The 14219-nt window shown below is 43.1% G+C and overlaps 1 protein-coding gene across 2 annotated transcripts in view; it reads right to left on the bottom strand.

The window, feature by feature from the left end:
- The window catches only part of WDR81 (WD repeat domain 81), a 626861-nt gene that overhangs the window by 472747 nt on the left and 139895 nt on the right, over positions 1 to 14219 (bottom strand). For both annotated transcript variants that reach the window (XM_044054364.1, XM_044054363.1), the window contains exon 4: positions 3324 to 3514. In XM_044054364.1, the coding sequence (XP_043910299.1) occupies positions 3324 to 3514 (191 nt within the window). The remainder of the gene's footprint in view (positions 1 to 3323; positions 3515 to 14219) is intronic.

Genomic DNA, 14219 nt, shown 5'->3' with positions numbered 1-14219 from the left:
AGCTCACAATGCATACTTGGACCTATTGGAGACGCTTACCATTCAACCTAATACCCTACTCATGGAGGACTTTAATTACCCCTCTATACACTGGGAGACCTACACAGCCTCAAATCTACAGGCACAGAGATTCCTGGACTCCTTGACCAAATAGTGATTATGCCCATTAGAGGCTCCAACATACTGGACCTTGTAACAGAGGTAATCTGTAAATGGTTCATCTCCCAGGCCCATGCTTACACTTACCAAGGGTATAAGAACTTGTCAGGGACTTGGGATGCATGGCTAGGCTTAAAAAGGCCCTTGTCGTTAGCTTAGTAAACGCCTATGAACCTTGTGCTCAAAAATATGGGAGAATGCTGCACCCTCCTCCCAATGTCTCATCCTCCCTGGTAAGGTCTGATTATAAACCGGTCTCCTTAGAAAAGGAAACCAACTTCTTAATCCCATTAAAACAAGTAACAGGAACTATACTGACAAATTACCTGTTATTAAATGATGATTTGTCAAAATTCAATACCCCTCCAAGACCCGAGAACACAGCAACCTATGCCAAACTGCTCTCTCTGTACAACCATGTCAATGGCTGCATAGAAGCTGCTACACCTACCAAAAGTAAGCCTAGAACTAGTGCCAGAAACAAATCATACTGATGACACCCAAATTAAATAAAAGGAAAAAAAATATGGCAAAAATTAGGAAGGGTAATTCCCATAAAGATAAAAACTCTCTCATCAAAGTAAACAGGCAACTAAGAGGGCTAATTAGGTCAAGCAAGGCCAACTTTCAGGTAAACATAGCCTCCCAGGTGAAAGGCAACCATAAGGCCTTCTACAGCTATGTCAGAAACCTCAAGGGCAGCAGACCAGACAGCAATGTGCTGAACTGGTGGTTAATTGTGCCATATTTACTGATCTAGGCAATATAAGAGGACAAATTCAGTTCCAACTTTACCTCGGTCACCCCCAAAACCACCCTCACACATAACCTCTCCATCTATAACTAGGAAATGTAACTGGCTGCACTCAGTAAATCCAAGAACATGACCTCAATGGGCCCTAGATAACATCCCAGGATACCTAAAGTATTACTCATCAAGACCCCTGGAATCATTATTTAACTATAATCTTAAAAAAAATGTTTTGTGCCATGTGAATGGATGACAGACTGTCATCCCTCTTCATAAGCGAGGACCCTCAACAGATCCTGGAAACTACAGGCCCATTAGTCTGACTAGTCTTATCTGAAAAGCCATGGGAAAAATTATCATGAAAATTATCAACAAGGACATAGGAGACCTAGACACTGGATCCATTCCAATTTGGCTTTGTCAAAGGAAGATCAAGCTTACTGAAACTAGTGGACTTCTTTGAAAAGGTCACCAGGCACTGAAAAGGGAAAAATGATGCATACTGCCTACCATACCTCTCAACTGTCCAGATTTTTGCCTCATATTTTTGGTCTGTTTCTCATAAAATTGCAGTTTACTGGCAAATCACTGAGGAGTGAAGTCAGAAAATAATGCCAGCCATTTGAGTTTCAGACTTCATATCCTTTAGAAAATTCATGTGAATGCAAAACCTGTTACCCTATTAACTTTCTAAGCTTGTAACAACAATATATACAAAAAATCCCCACATTTTTGGTATTTTGTCCCCCCATTATTTGTGGCTTTGTCCAGATTTCTTGCTCTAAGAGGCTGAGGAGTATACTGCCTACCTAGATCTGGCTAAGGCATGTAATACAATACCCCACATGGGGACTGTCAAAAAACGTATAGATTAATTATAACATTCTGGATAGCTAGCTGGCCCAGGAGCTTAGAATCGGTGAGGCCACCTCCACAAAGAGGCCGGTGACCAGTGAAGTCCCCCCAGGGCTCTGTGCTGGACACATTCTTTGTTGGCATCTACGTCTTGGATGTCAAAGCCAATCTCAAAGGCTTCTGGCTAACCAAGTTCACACATGATTGCAAACTTGGATCATTTAATCCCCCCCCCTCCAAAAAGAGGGCACCTTTCAAGAGGATATAATATAAACATCTGGTGCCAAAGCCATGGCTTAAAACTCAATACCAAAAATGTATCATAGTACCTTTTGGGAAGTCTGCCACCCGGGTAACTATGCCATCAATAAAACACCCTTAAAAGCTGATTCACTAGCCAGGGACCTGGGAACTCATGTAGATAGTAACCAGCCTTCGACCAACATGTGTCCAAGGTAGTAAAAAAAATCCTTCTATGTTGCTCAATTCATAAGCAAGGGCATGGCATCTAGGTCCAAATGGGTCATCATACCACTATACATGGCTCTCATCAGACCCATCATAGAGTATAATGCCCCCTTTGATAAGTACCTGACCAGAAGCAACTGGAACGCCCAACAAAGGTTCCTTACAAAAAGGATACAGGTAGTAAACAATGTCCTATGCTGATCACCTCAAAGCCCTGTCTCTATACCATACAGACTTATGAGAGGAGATCTTTGCGTGGCATACAAGACAACCCCAGACCTTTGTTTTGATGAACCTTTTGGACATCCACAAAAACAACCAATCACCACAGCTACTAGATGACCAGATCTAAATTTTGCCTGCGACATAAGCAGGGCATGATGGAGAGACAGGCTTCTCGGAGAATCCCCACTCCCTGGAACAGACTCCCCATCCACATGAAGCAGAGTTCCTCTCTATCCCTATTAAAAGCACAACTTGGACCAACAGATAGGTAACTGGAAATTCACACCGGTCTGGCTCCTGTGTGTTTGATAGACAAAGGCAGTCAGTAAATCAACCCCTATATAAAATCAGATTTGTATTGCACAGCTAGGCTTACAACAGCTCTAATGGTCGTAGGCTTAGTATACACCTATGAACCTATAAATGACTATTAAAATCACATAGTAGGGAAGTGGCAGCCGAGGGACTCAAATTCTGGTCTTTAGGATTTACTTATTTATTGCATTTGTTGACCAGGAAAGTCCAACTGGGCACGAAGTCCCCTTTTTAGTGATGGCCCGGCGAGAAAAATTCCAAATAATACATATTAGATAAAGATTTATACATAGTGCAGAAAAAAAAAACAGCATTTTATAAAACGGCCAGACAACTACTTTACTGCTGATATTGCAACTACTTGCTCAAAGAACAAATGCTTTAAAAACAGGCTGTAATTCAGTTGCTCTGCTTCCCGTCCCACCAAATTTAATGGATTCCTATGTCTGCAATGATACTATGGAGTTTCTACTAACTGTGTGCAAGATATAGCAACTCGCGTCCATGCAGATAGATGCACTATTCTCCCCTTGCCATTTCAAGCACTTACCAAATAACTGATGTAGGGCAGATATTGATATGTGAGGACTGGCTCACCATACAAATAGGCCACATACATAAGACAGTCCAGGACTGGCTCAGAGACCTGGTCCCCAACCACAGGCCGTTTGTCATAGATATTTCCAACATTATGAAGGTTGATCTCTTCCCCGCCAATTATAAACTGCTGTTTGTCTGGACCTGTAAAGAAAGGAATACATACAGAACACTTCAGTTGTAATTAGATGGCTCACTGTATACTGTTGTAGAATACACACTACATTAAATAATAAAAGAAGGTCAGAGTAAAAATATTTCACTGTTACTAGGTTTTTTTTTACATACTTTCTAGATCTGTGTTAATTTTCATTCAATGATTAGCAAACCTCTCTTGATATGACTATACAGAAACTTATATAAATGATCCCTAATGTACATGATGCAGGAATTTGCAATTATTCTAGTCAAGTTCTTCAGTAAGTAAAAAGCATTGCAAATTATCCAGTTTTGTGAGCAGTCTATCATAGCAATAGACTGCAGATTTTCTTCCCTTGTCTTTTACATAATTTACCACATTTGTGTACTATCCCGATCATATATTCAGCAGTCAAATATCAAGCAACAGCCAAGCTAGGAGGAGGAGTCACCATTCCCTACCTTTACTACCAGAAAGTAATGCATGCTGCATAGCATCACTTGTCCTGAAGGTGGCAGCAGCAGGGACTTGTGTTAAAGGATTGGAGAATACTGCCAGGCAGCAACCTATAAAGTACAGTTGTGTACACTTACCATAAATGTGGATTTTTGAGTGTATTCACTGTTACAGTCATTACATTTGGGTTATCTGCTTGCAGGTAGCCCTCAGCCAGCCTGATTACCAAAGTCTTGGGTCCTGCGTCGGTTGCTGTTTCTTATGCAGCTGACACCATTACATCAGTTTTTCTTGCCACAGATGTCAGGTGCCCCCATAATGGGACGCAATTATATACAAGGCTACACCTCCAACAAAAAACAAACACACCAGAAAGCTCAAATACAGTAAACAAGAAAAGAGGTATAGCCAATAGAAGTCAGGGGGCTGGAGGGAGGGTAACCAGGACTGCAACACTGAATACACTCGAACATCTACATTTATGGTAAGTGTACACAACTGTACTATGTTCTTCGTGTTTCACTGTTGCAGTCATTACATCTGGGTAGATAACCCAAAGCTAAGGAAGGTTGAAGGCAAATAGAGAGCATTAGGACCAGCTATTAGGCCCTGCAAGACTGCAGTGGCAAAACCAGCTCTGGATTTAGAAAAAATTGGCAAGTGGTAATGCTTAGTGAAGGTATGTACAGAATTCCAGGTAGCAGCTTCTAGGATGTCCCTAGTAGGAACACCTCTGAGAAAGGCTGTTGAAGTGGATGCAGCCCTGGTGGAATGTGATCTTATCCCCTGTGGGGAAGGTCTTCCATGGTGCTTATAGCAGAAATGAATGCAATGGCCTATCCACATAAAAATGGTTTGCTTTGAAATGGCCTTCCCCTCTGCCCCTGCAGCAAAAGCAACCAGCAGCTGTTCAATTTTCCTGAGAGGCTTAGTCCTGTCCAAATAAAATCCAAGTTGTCTGTGCACTTCTAAAGAGTGCAGTATTCGTTCTCCTTTGTTCTGTGGATTAGAAAAGAAGGTTGGCAAATTAATGGACTGATTAAGGGCTACACTGGATACCACCTTGTGTATAAAGGAAGGACTGGTCCTGAAGGACACCCTGTCCGCACAGAAGATGATGAAGGGCTCCACTGCCATGAGGGCCTGTAATTCAGACACTCTTCTTGCTGAACTGATGGCTAGATGGAAGGCTGTTTTAATAGAAGAGAAGGAAAGGCCCTTGTGAAGCATTTCTGCTAAGTATTGAAGAATATGTGGTAAGCTGGGCACCGGTGTGCCCATCCCCTGAGTTTGGCTCCAGCAACAGTATCTTTTCCACTTTTCAGCATAGGATTTTCTAGTACTAGGTCTCCTTGATTCCAGAATGACATCCAGCACTTGCTTACTGAGGTATGGTATTGGAGAGCTCAGGTAATTAGCCACACTGCAAGGTTCAGGGTTTGAAGCTGGGGGTGCAGAATCTGGCCCTCCTGCTGGGACAGCAGGGAAGGGGTCTGACGCAGGTGCCATGGTTCCAGCAGTGACATACTGCACAAGAGGGGGTACCGTTGTTGGCGTGGCCAGACTGGTGCAATGAGTATTGTCCTTGGTTGGTCCTGTTTGATCTTTAGTAGAACTTTCGAGAGGAGAAGCAGAGGGGGGAAAGGCATAAACTGAGAGGCTTTTCCAGGTGAAGGACAGGCATCACCTTTACAAGCTTGTCTCTGGGGAGTCCTTGTGCAGAATTTGTCCAATTGGTAGTTCTGAGGAGAGGCAAACAGGTCTGTCTCTGGGCTCCCTCATTTGTTTCTCAAAATGTTGAATATCTTTGGTTCCAGTTTCCACTCGTGTGGGTCCATGAGATTTCTGCTTAGGTCATCTTCCAGTGAATTTAGCTTGCCTGGCAGGAATTGAGCTTGTAGATGCACTTGGAAGCTCAAGGCTGTGTTCCACAGAGCCATGGCTAGTCTGCAGAGAGGGTATGAGTGGGTTCCCCCCTGCTTGTTAATGTACCACATAACAGTGGTGTTGTCCATCTTTACCAATAATTGTCCTGGAAGAATGGCTAGTCTGCAGAGAGGGTATGAGTGGGTTCCCCCCTGCTTGTTAATGTACCACATAACAGTGGTGTTGTCCATCTTTACCAATAATTGTCCTGGAAGAATGTGGTCCTTGAAGGCTGTCAGAGAATTCTGTACAGCTAACATTTCTTTTTGATTGATATGCAGGTGCATTTGACTCTGGCTCCATTTGCCCTGAATGCACTGCCCTGCCAAGTGAGTCCCTCGTGCATAGTCTGTTGTTAGGGTTTGGGCGGCAGGGGGTAGAGTGAATGGCAGTCCCTTGTTGTGGTAGCAGGCCTCTGTCCACAAAAGGAACTCTGTCTTTATACAAGGAATTATAGGAATCATTGATTCCAGGCCCTGAGAATGTTGACACCACAGGCTTTTTATATACCATTGTAGTTTCCACATATGCAGTCTTGCATATGGAATTAGTAGGATGCAAGAGGCCATGAACCCCAGGGCTTGCAGTATTTTCCTTGCAGATAGCTGGGTCTTTGTGGTCAGTAGTTTGAAGTAGGCTGTCAAATAAACTTGTTTCTCTGGCGTGAGGTAGGCCATCCTGGAAGTTGTGTTCAAGCTTGCTCCCAGGAATACAATTTGTTGGCAGGGTACTACGTGAAATTTCTTTTTGCTTATTGTGTACCCCAGTGAGGTTAGCAGCTTCTTTACAAATGCCAGATGATTTAATAGTATGTCCCGGCTTTCTGCCCGAATTAGGCAATCGTCCAGGTATGGGCATATTTGAATATTTCTTTGCCTGCAGAATGCAATGACTGGACCTAGGCACTTTGTGAATACCCTGGGCGCAGTAGATAAGCCAAAGGGCAGTGCAGAGAACTGATAGTGCATGTAGCCTGCTCTGAAGAGTAGGCATTTTCTGCAAGATTCCCTTATTGGGATGTGCAGGTAAGCTTTTTAAGTCCAACGAGGCATTTTTGTCTAGCATGGGAAGCAGTTGATGAAGAGTTAGCATTTTGAATTTTGGGATTACCAAAAAGGTGTTTAGGATAGACAGGTCCAGGATAGGATGTCAGTTGTTGTCTTTTCTGGGTACCAGGAAAAGTCTTGAGTAAAAACCTTGTACCCATTCCTCTGCTGGGACAGGCTGAATAGCCCTGATACTTAGAAGCGAGAAAAACTGCTGTTGAGCCTCTGCCCACTGATTTGGGGGTAGGTCTGGCCAACCATGTGGGGTTGGAAAGGTGTGGAAGTGGAATCTGTATCCTTGGGAAACTATATTTAAAACCCATTTGTCTTGGGTAATGAGTTCCCAGTTTTTAGCATGCAGGGTGATTTTCCCCCCTAAAAGAGCAGTCAGTTGAGCAGGGCTTGGAAGGTTTAAGGTTAAGTCATTGTGACAGTTTACCACAGGAGGTGTCTTACTACTTCCAGCTTTGAAAGTGGGAGCACCCCCATAGCTTATGCCTGTGAGTACCTTGAGACTGTAGCCTAGGTGGTCTGCTGTTCTGGGTTTGGACTGAGAAGGCCTGGAAGAGACAGGAAAGGACCAATTCTTAGAAGGCCAATGCCTACTAAATCTGGGAGCATGTACTTGCAGGAAATCTTTAACAGTTTGCATAGATTTAGCTTTTTCCTCAATCTTTTTAAGTACTTTTTCTGCTGAGTTGCCAAACAGGCAGTCTTGGTTTAAGGGAGCATCCAGTAATTTAGCTTTAACATGATTTGACAATGTTTGCTCCTTAAGCCAAGCATGCCTAAGAACAGACCCAGTAACAGCAGCCCTGCAAGATGCCTCCAAGGAGACAAAACCACACAGCAAAGTATGTTCACCAACTTGTTCAGCAGAATGCATTAAATCCTGTAATTCTTTATTTTCAGCACAGTCAGGAATCAACATAATTTTCTGTTTAAGTAATCCAATAATATGCTGCTGATACTTTAACATATGAAACTGGCAGTTTAAGGCCTTAATGGCCAAAGTAGCAGAAGTGTATACCTTCTTACCCCATCTGTCCAGGGCCCTGGAATTTCTATCAGAGGGGGTAGGGTTTTTGGGCAGTAGTACCCTTAATGCTTTGGGTCCCTGTGAAATGGTCTCTGGGTCCGCAGTAGGATTCTTAAAGAGGAACTTGTGAGAGTCAGGCACTCTGTAATACCTATCAGGTTTCCTGGGAGCCGGAGGTAAAGTGTCTGGGGCCAGGCTAGATTCCAAGAAGGCATCATCTACAATGTCCACTACAGGACGGATAGCTAAAGGCCTGTGTTGAGGTAGGAGTAAGAATTCCCTAAGCCTCTTTTTGGAGTCAGAGTAATCCTGGCTTTCCCAGTGGAAATGCTCCCTAAGATTGTGCAAATTTTCACCAAAAGAAAAATCTTCTGGAGGGGAAGCAGAGGGTATGGAGTCCTGTGCATCAGAATCCTCATAGGTAGATAAGGGCAAATCCTGGTCATCAGAAGAAACAGAAATTTCAGAATCCTGATCAGAAGAATCAGAAGGAAAATCAGTTCTAGGTCTCTTAGAGGGAGAAGGCTGGCTTCCCCTAATTAGAGTAATAAGGTCTTCAGCCATTCTTATCATTTGTTTTTGAGGCATATGGGCCTTACCATGCATTTTAGACATCTGTTTTCTAGGCGTGGATCGGGTTTTAGGCCTTGAAGAAGATGGCATCAGTTTAATATGCAAGTCAGTAGGCCTGAATACACTCTCAGAAGCTTCTGCCTGCACAGCGGCTCCGGACCCATCCAAGGTAGAGACAGTCACAGGTTCCATAGTCGAAGAAGTATCTTGCGGCATACCGGATTCCGAATGGGTCTAAGTAGAGGTCTGCTAATCTGAAGTAGCGGGTATCAGGGGCTGCAAAAGCGCCTCACTGGGTACCGGCGAACTGGCGACTAGCTTAATGGAAGCATCGTCGGCAGCTTTGTACCTATGCGGTCTGTCTCTGTCTTTATTTTTATGTTTTTTCAGAATGTTGGTAGTCGGACGGCTTACCAAAGCCATTTCTGGATAATTAAACAGAGTACCGAAATAGTTTGATACAAAAATGAACAGACTAATAGCTCGAGGATTGAATAAGGCACAAAACCAACAGCGAGGGACATCGTGGTCTGGGCCTAAGCAAAGAATGCAGTACGAATGAAAATATGAGGTATTTGCTTTCCACAAGTAATACAATTGTTAACTTTTACTGACATAGGTTTAGAGCAAGAAAAAGGATACCCAACGGAGTACTTAGCTTTGTTGAAGACTTCGGTTCTGAAACTCAACGAAAATTTCAGGAGTCGGCCGACCGGCACTTGTGAACTGCTTCTGCTTCAGGCACCACACGGCAAGAAAGACTGATGTAATGGCGTCAGCTGCATGCTTTATACCAGACTACTTGGCGTCATGGAAGAAGAGACAGCAACCGACGCAGGACCCAAGACTTTGATAATCAGGCCGGCTGAGGGCTACCTGCAAGCAGATAACACAAATGTAACGACTGCAACTGTGAAACACGAAGAACATCTGGAAAACTACAGTGTGGACACTAAAACCAAGCTGCAGCAAGCAGATTTGCAAATCACCACAATGTCTGACTTTGGTTGAATACTATGCTACAAGCTCTTGGGTATCATAAGTACAGCAAACCTGTTAACTCAAACAGGGTCTTGCAAGGGAATAATTACGCAAACAGCATTAGTTTCTGAAAGAGTAATACTGGCTAGACTTTACCAACTTTTATAAGGGAAAAAAAAAACCTCCTCCTCCACTCCTGCTTACTCTTACAAGGAGTTGCCTTGCTGCTAATCATTTAGCAATAGTCTTCCAAGGCACTGATTATGAGTGTATGTAAGAGACCGAGAGAAGGGATGGAGCAGCCTGCCATGATGAAGCCAGGAAAAGGTGGAAAAAAAACCCTGTTTGGTAAGCTGACCCCAGTTAATGCTTGGTAGAACAAATGATGGTCTTACAAACACATAGGGGGACCAATGGCAGCAAAACTCAAAATCAGTATGACTGAAGCCAGTGGGACAAATGTCTAGTTGCCAAGCTATGAAGGAAATGGCATCAGCTAGCTCAGCACTAGTGGAGAGCACATCTGTACATGCCTGGTGAAGACAAGTGGGACGAATGCTAGTCAGGTCTCAGGATTTAATGCTGGAGGATATCAAGGATGACGGCCTTCTTACGGTCACTACCCAACAATTATAGTCAACTTCTGAAGTTAAACAGACAAATGGTTCTGCAATAAGAGGTAAGAGGAGGACTACAGCAAGTATCTGCTCCCTTAAGGGGAAGGAAGCAGTATGAAATGAAAAGTGCTGGTTTCTAGAAGGGCTGTGAATAACAGGACTGCAGAGGCAGGGCCTGCAACTGGGGAAAATTCTAAAAGACAAGCAATCCTAATACCAAATACAGAAAGTCCTATTAGTCTGCACAGCTCTTGGAAGAAAGATCTGCCCTTCTTAAACCATGAAATTATCAGGCACAAGAAGCTAAAAATTTAAAATCAGATAATCTGCGATGGCCTTGTGGTTGAGTGGTTTTCTTTCAACCATTTCATTATCTCTAACTGCTGTGCCTAAACTTGCTTATTCTGCCCAATCATTTTCAGAGCTGAGTTTACATATTTTTCCACGTCACAGTTTCAGTACTTCTAGACCACCACGTACAACAGAGCATATGGTAGTATAAACACACACAGGATGTGTTTGGATTCAGAACAGTCTCACCTTCTTCCCTGCTTAAAGTTTTTGTCACTACATCATGTTGACAGTTATTTTTGTGTGCGCTAAATATTACATCAGCTTCAAACAGCTATCACAGTAAGCTTGAAAATGTACATCTTTCAAACACTCCATACTCATTCCAGCAGTGAAAGCATGCAGCAGAGGGGAGTCTACTGCTGGAGACAAAAGCTGCTACACTTTTACCCCACCCCACCAGTAAATCACAACCTCCAACTGGTTCAGATGGATACCACACTTGCATGCAGCATAACAAATCACATCAACTTAGTAATTCTTGTAGACCATCAAGGCATCAGAGGCCTTAAGTATTTCAGAAGAAAATGGAACACTTGGATTATGCTAAAAAATGAAGGCTAGAGAACAAATCACCAAAGGGGAAAACAAAATGGATAATCTGTGGGTAACAGCAAATGCAAATTTATCACCAATGATACTTTCAAAATTGGTCATTACTGCATATGTATTCTGGTTGCCACCAGAATTTCTTAGGTATTTCACATTATATCCTCAGTACATTTACATTTTCTGCTCTAATGTTAGAGTTTCTCTCTCAGATGAACTTCAGTATCCAGAAACCCACAGCAGAAAAAGATACCAATACGTTCCTTCTTTAAGGATGCATGCTGATTTGTGGGTCCAAAAGGCATCACACTGCAAGTGTGTGGGGAGATTTTTGTATTATGTCCTGGGCTTAGAGTTAAATCAGAACTGAAATGCAACAAAAATGAAAACATGAAGTGCACATGCCTCTATCTGCTGGTGCTGCCCCACTACATCTGCTTGTAACTGTGATACCCTGTCTAGAACACAGGCCTAACAAGATGTCAGAAGCTACAACCCTTTCCTCATCCCAAGGGAAGATATTAGATTTTTGACTGCTTAGTTCTGTTCCTTGACTGGGCCGTGACATCCACTATAGTATTCAAAATGTACATCAGTAGTTTTCCAGAAGAAAGGCCCTTGCAATGCACCAGTGGGCTGATCATTTAGTTAGGTATTTTAATAAACCACAAACCACAAGTGTTAAGCTACAGTTAGTTTAAGCTTTTTTGGACCTCACAGGTGATTACAGCATCTCCATCCAAAACACAAACAATCAGATGTTTGACAAGCCGCCCAAAATACACAGCTCATCCTACATGGTTACAAGCAAGCATCTACTGACAGTCTCCTTTAAGAACCACAAATGGTCTCTGACACAGAAAAGAACTGTAATTTGGTACTCAATTTATTCCCTTACAAAGCTCTCCTGTACCTAAATCTGTTCCTGATTCTACTCTGCTGGCATCTCTATTGGAAATCTAACTACTGCGTAGCTTGGCCAACAAGTTTCTTTACTGTACTCTGTCTGTAAAACCTATCTGCTGCCCACTTGTTGGTTTATAGGCTAGTACGAGGCAGGCTGTTTGAACAACCATTAAAAAGTTAGCCAAGCACTCTAGGTATCACTGGTAGGTTCACCTCTCTTCTTACTACTACTAACACCTAGAGTAAATTTATGTGAACCTACCCAATTATCACGCCTTAACCTGAGGTATGACACCATTTAACATGCAATGAAGTTTGTACCACAAGTAGGGAATCCTTTGGGTAACAAATCTGTCTCCAAGAAATCCTATTTACATTACAATGTAAGTGGATAGTTTTGGAGTGAGGGATCCTTGTATAACCAGTGTTGCTGAGGTGAAGATCTAATAAAACACCAGTAGGGTATTCAGAAACAATAGCTCTCAGCACTATGTGAAATAGTACTTTGGCTTGCAGTTATAGTATGATAAAAAGAGAAAGATACAGAGCAACCGCATGCATCTTAGACACTCCTTTGCAGGTCATTATGCAGTCATTTGCATATGTGTTACTGAGAGCCATCGTGCATGCAAATGACAAAATCAAACATGTGGGGGGCAATTTAGAAATGTGTAAAATGAGTGAGATGAGCACAGCACTCATCTGTTCTGAATGACAGGATTTTCCAGTGTACAGGAGCTTTGCTCACATTACAGTGCTAGCCGAAGGGTCAGCATTAGCACTGCAACATGTGTAAGCGACTGCCTTCACAGCCAGTGTTCACAGTGTTGTGTATTGTCATACTCTGCATCACAGAAGGGTCTGCCAGGGGCTAACACACCATCACTTCAATAACTGTGACATTACTGACTACTGCTACCTGGAAAGAGACACCATACGGGAGTTAGTAAATATTTTCTGTCCTCACAATGAGTCAAGGGGAATACATGGAATGCCTGTCTTAGAGGATACAAAGATTTGTGCTGCAGTAAACATCTTTCAAAGGGAACCTTTCAGCACTCAAAAGGGAACATGTTAGAAGTTTCACAAGCATCAGCCTTAAGAATCTGAACAGAGTTCCTTAATGTGATGCAGTAGTATGTGGTTTCCATGAACAACACAGGAGATAAAACCACCACTATACAGGCATTTTACAACACAGCCTAGTCCCATGCGGTCCTGGGGATGCAGTGAGTGCACCCACATTGCTGCCAAGGCTACACCATTGCCAATGTCTCCAGTAAATCAACCGGAAGGGCTACCACTCCAAATGCCAGGTGGAATGCAGTACTCATGGTATTATATATATCATGTCTATGCACCATCCAGTTAGTTGTGATGATTCTCACATCTAGCACACATGAATTACACCAGAATGTCATGCTGGTGGATTTCCTCATGACCACCTTGTTAGTAAGTGTTATCCAGAGGGTCCTCAATATGCTAGTCCCATGAATGTAAACAGCAGGCCTCTTTCAAATGTGTCCTATGTTGTGCTGCAGGAAATGCAGGCTTTGCCCAGGTACTGAACCCCATTCCTCAGCCTCCAAACCATAGGATAAATGGTGTATTTCACTGTACTGTCACAGACATAGAACACTGTCAAATATGTGTTCAGAATTCTGAAGGCTTGCTTCTGCTGCTTGTATGCAATTAGTGGTGCAATGCAGTATGCCTCTGTGACAAGCAGTAAGATATTTGTGGTCTATGCCATGCCACACACGCTGCTGTGGCAACAGCGGTTACAATGTGGGGACATTACAGGACTGCCAAACATACCTGATGCAGCAACAATGGAAGAGTCAGGTGAGGAGATTAGAGGAATCAGCTGCAGCATTACCTTACATGAGGCAGAGGAAGGCATAATACGGTGCAGCTATGGCAAAGAGGCAGCTTTTGATCTACAACTACTGGCCATAACAAGGACAGCACAGAGTAAGACTGATGCTACATGCAATAAGACACGCAGGCTATGCAGCATAGTCCACTGACTGGTCTTGCTATACATCACCATATCTACACAAGTCACAGGGGTAGGTGGAGCACCATATCTATCATCTGCAGAAGTGAGATGGGGCACAGTGACGGAAAGCAAAGCTGGAAGTGTTATGAGTGGTAGATGTGGTAGTCACAGAAATGACTAGGAGGATGGGGGGCAGGGATCACATCCTACAGTGATGGGAAGAGCTTCCATGACTTGAAGGCTGGGGTATATAGTGTGGGCATA

Source organism: Protopterus annectens, chromosome 13.part0, assembly GCF_019279795.1.
Source record: "Protopterus annectens isolate FY-2018-M chromosome 13.part0, PAN1.0, whole genome shotgun sequence".
Lineage (NCBI taxonomy): Eukaryota > Metazoa > Chordata > Ceratodontiformes > Protopteridae > Protopterus > Protopterus annectens.
This window is presented reverse-complemented; position numbering and strand designations above follow the sequence as displayed.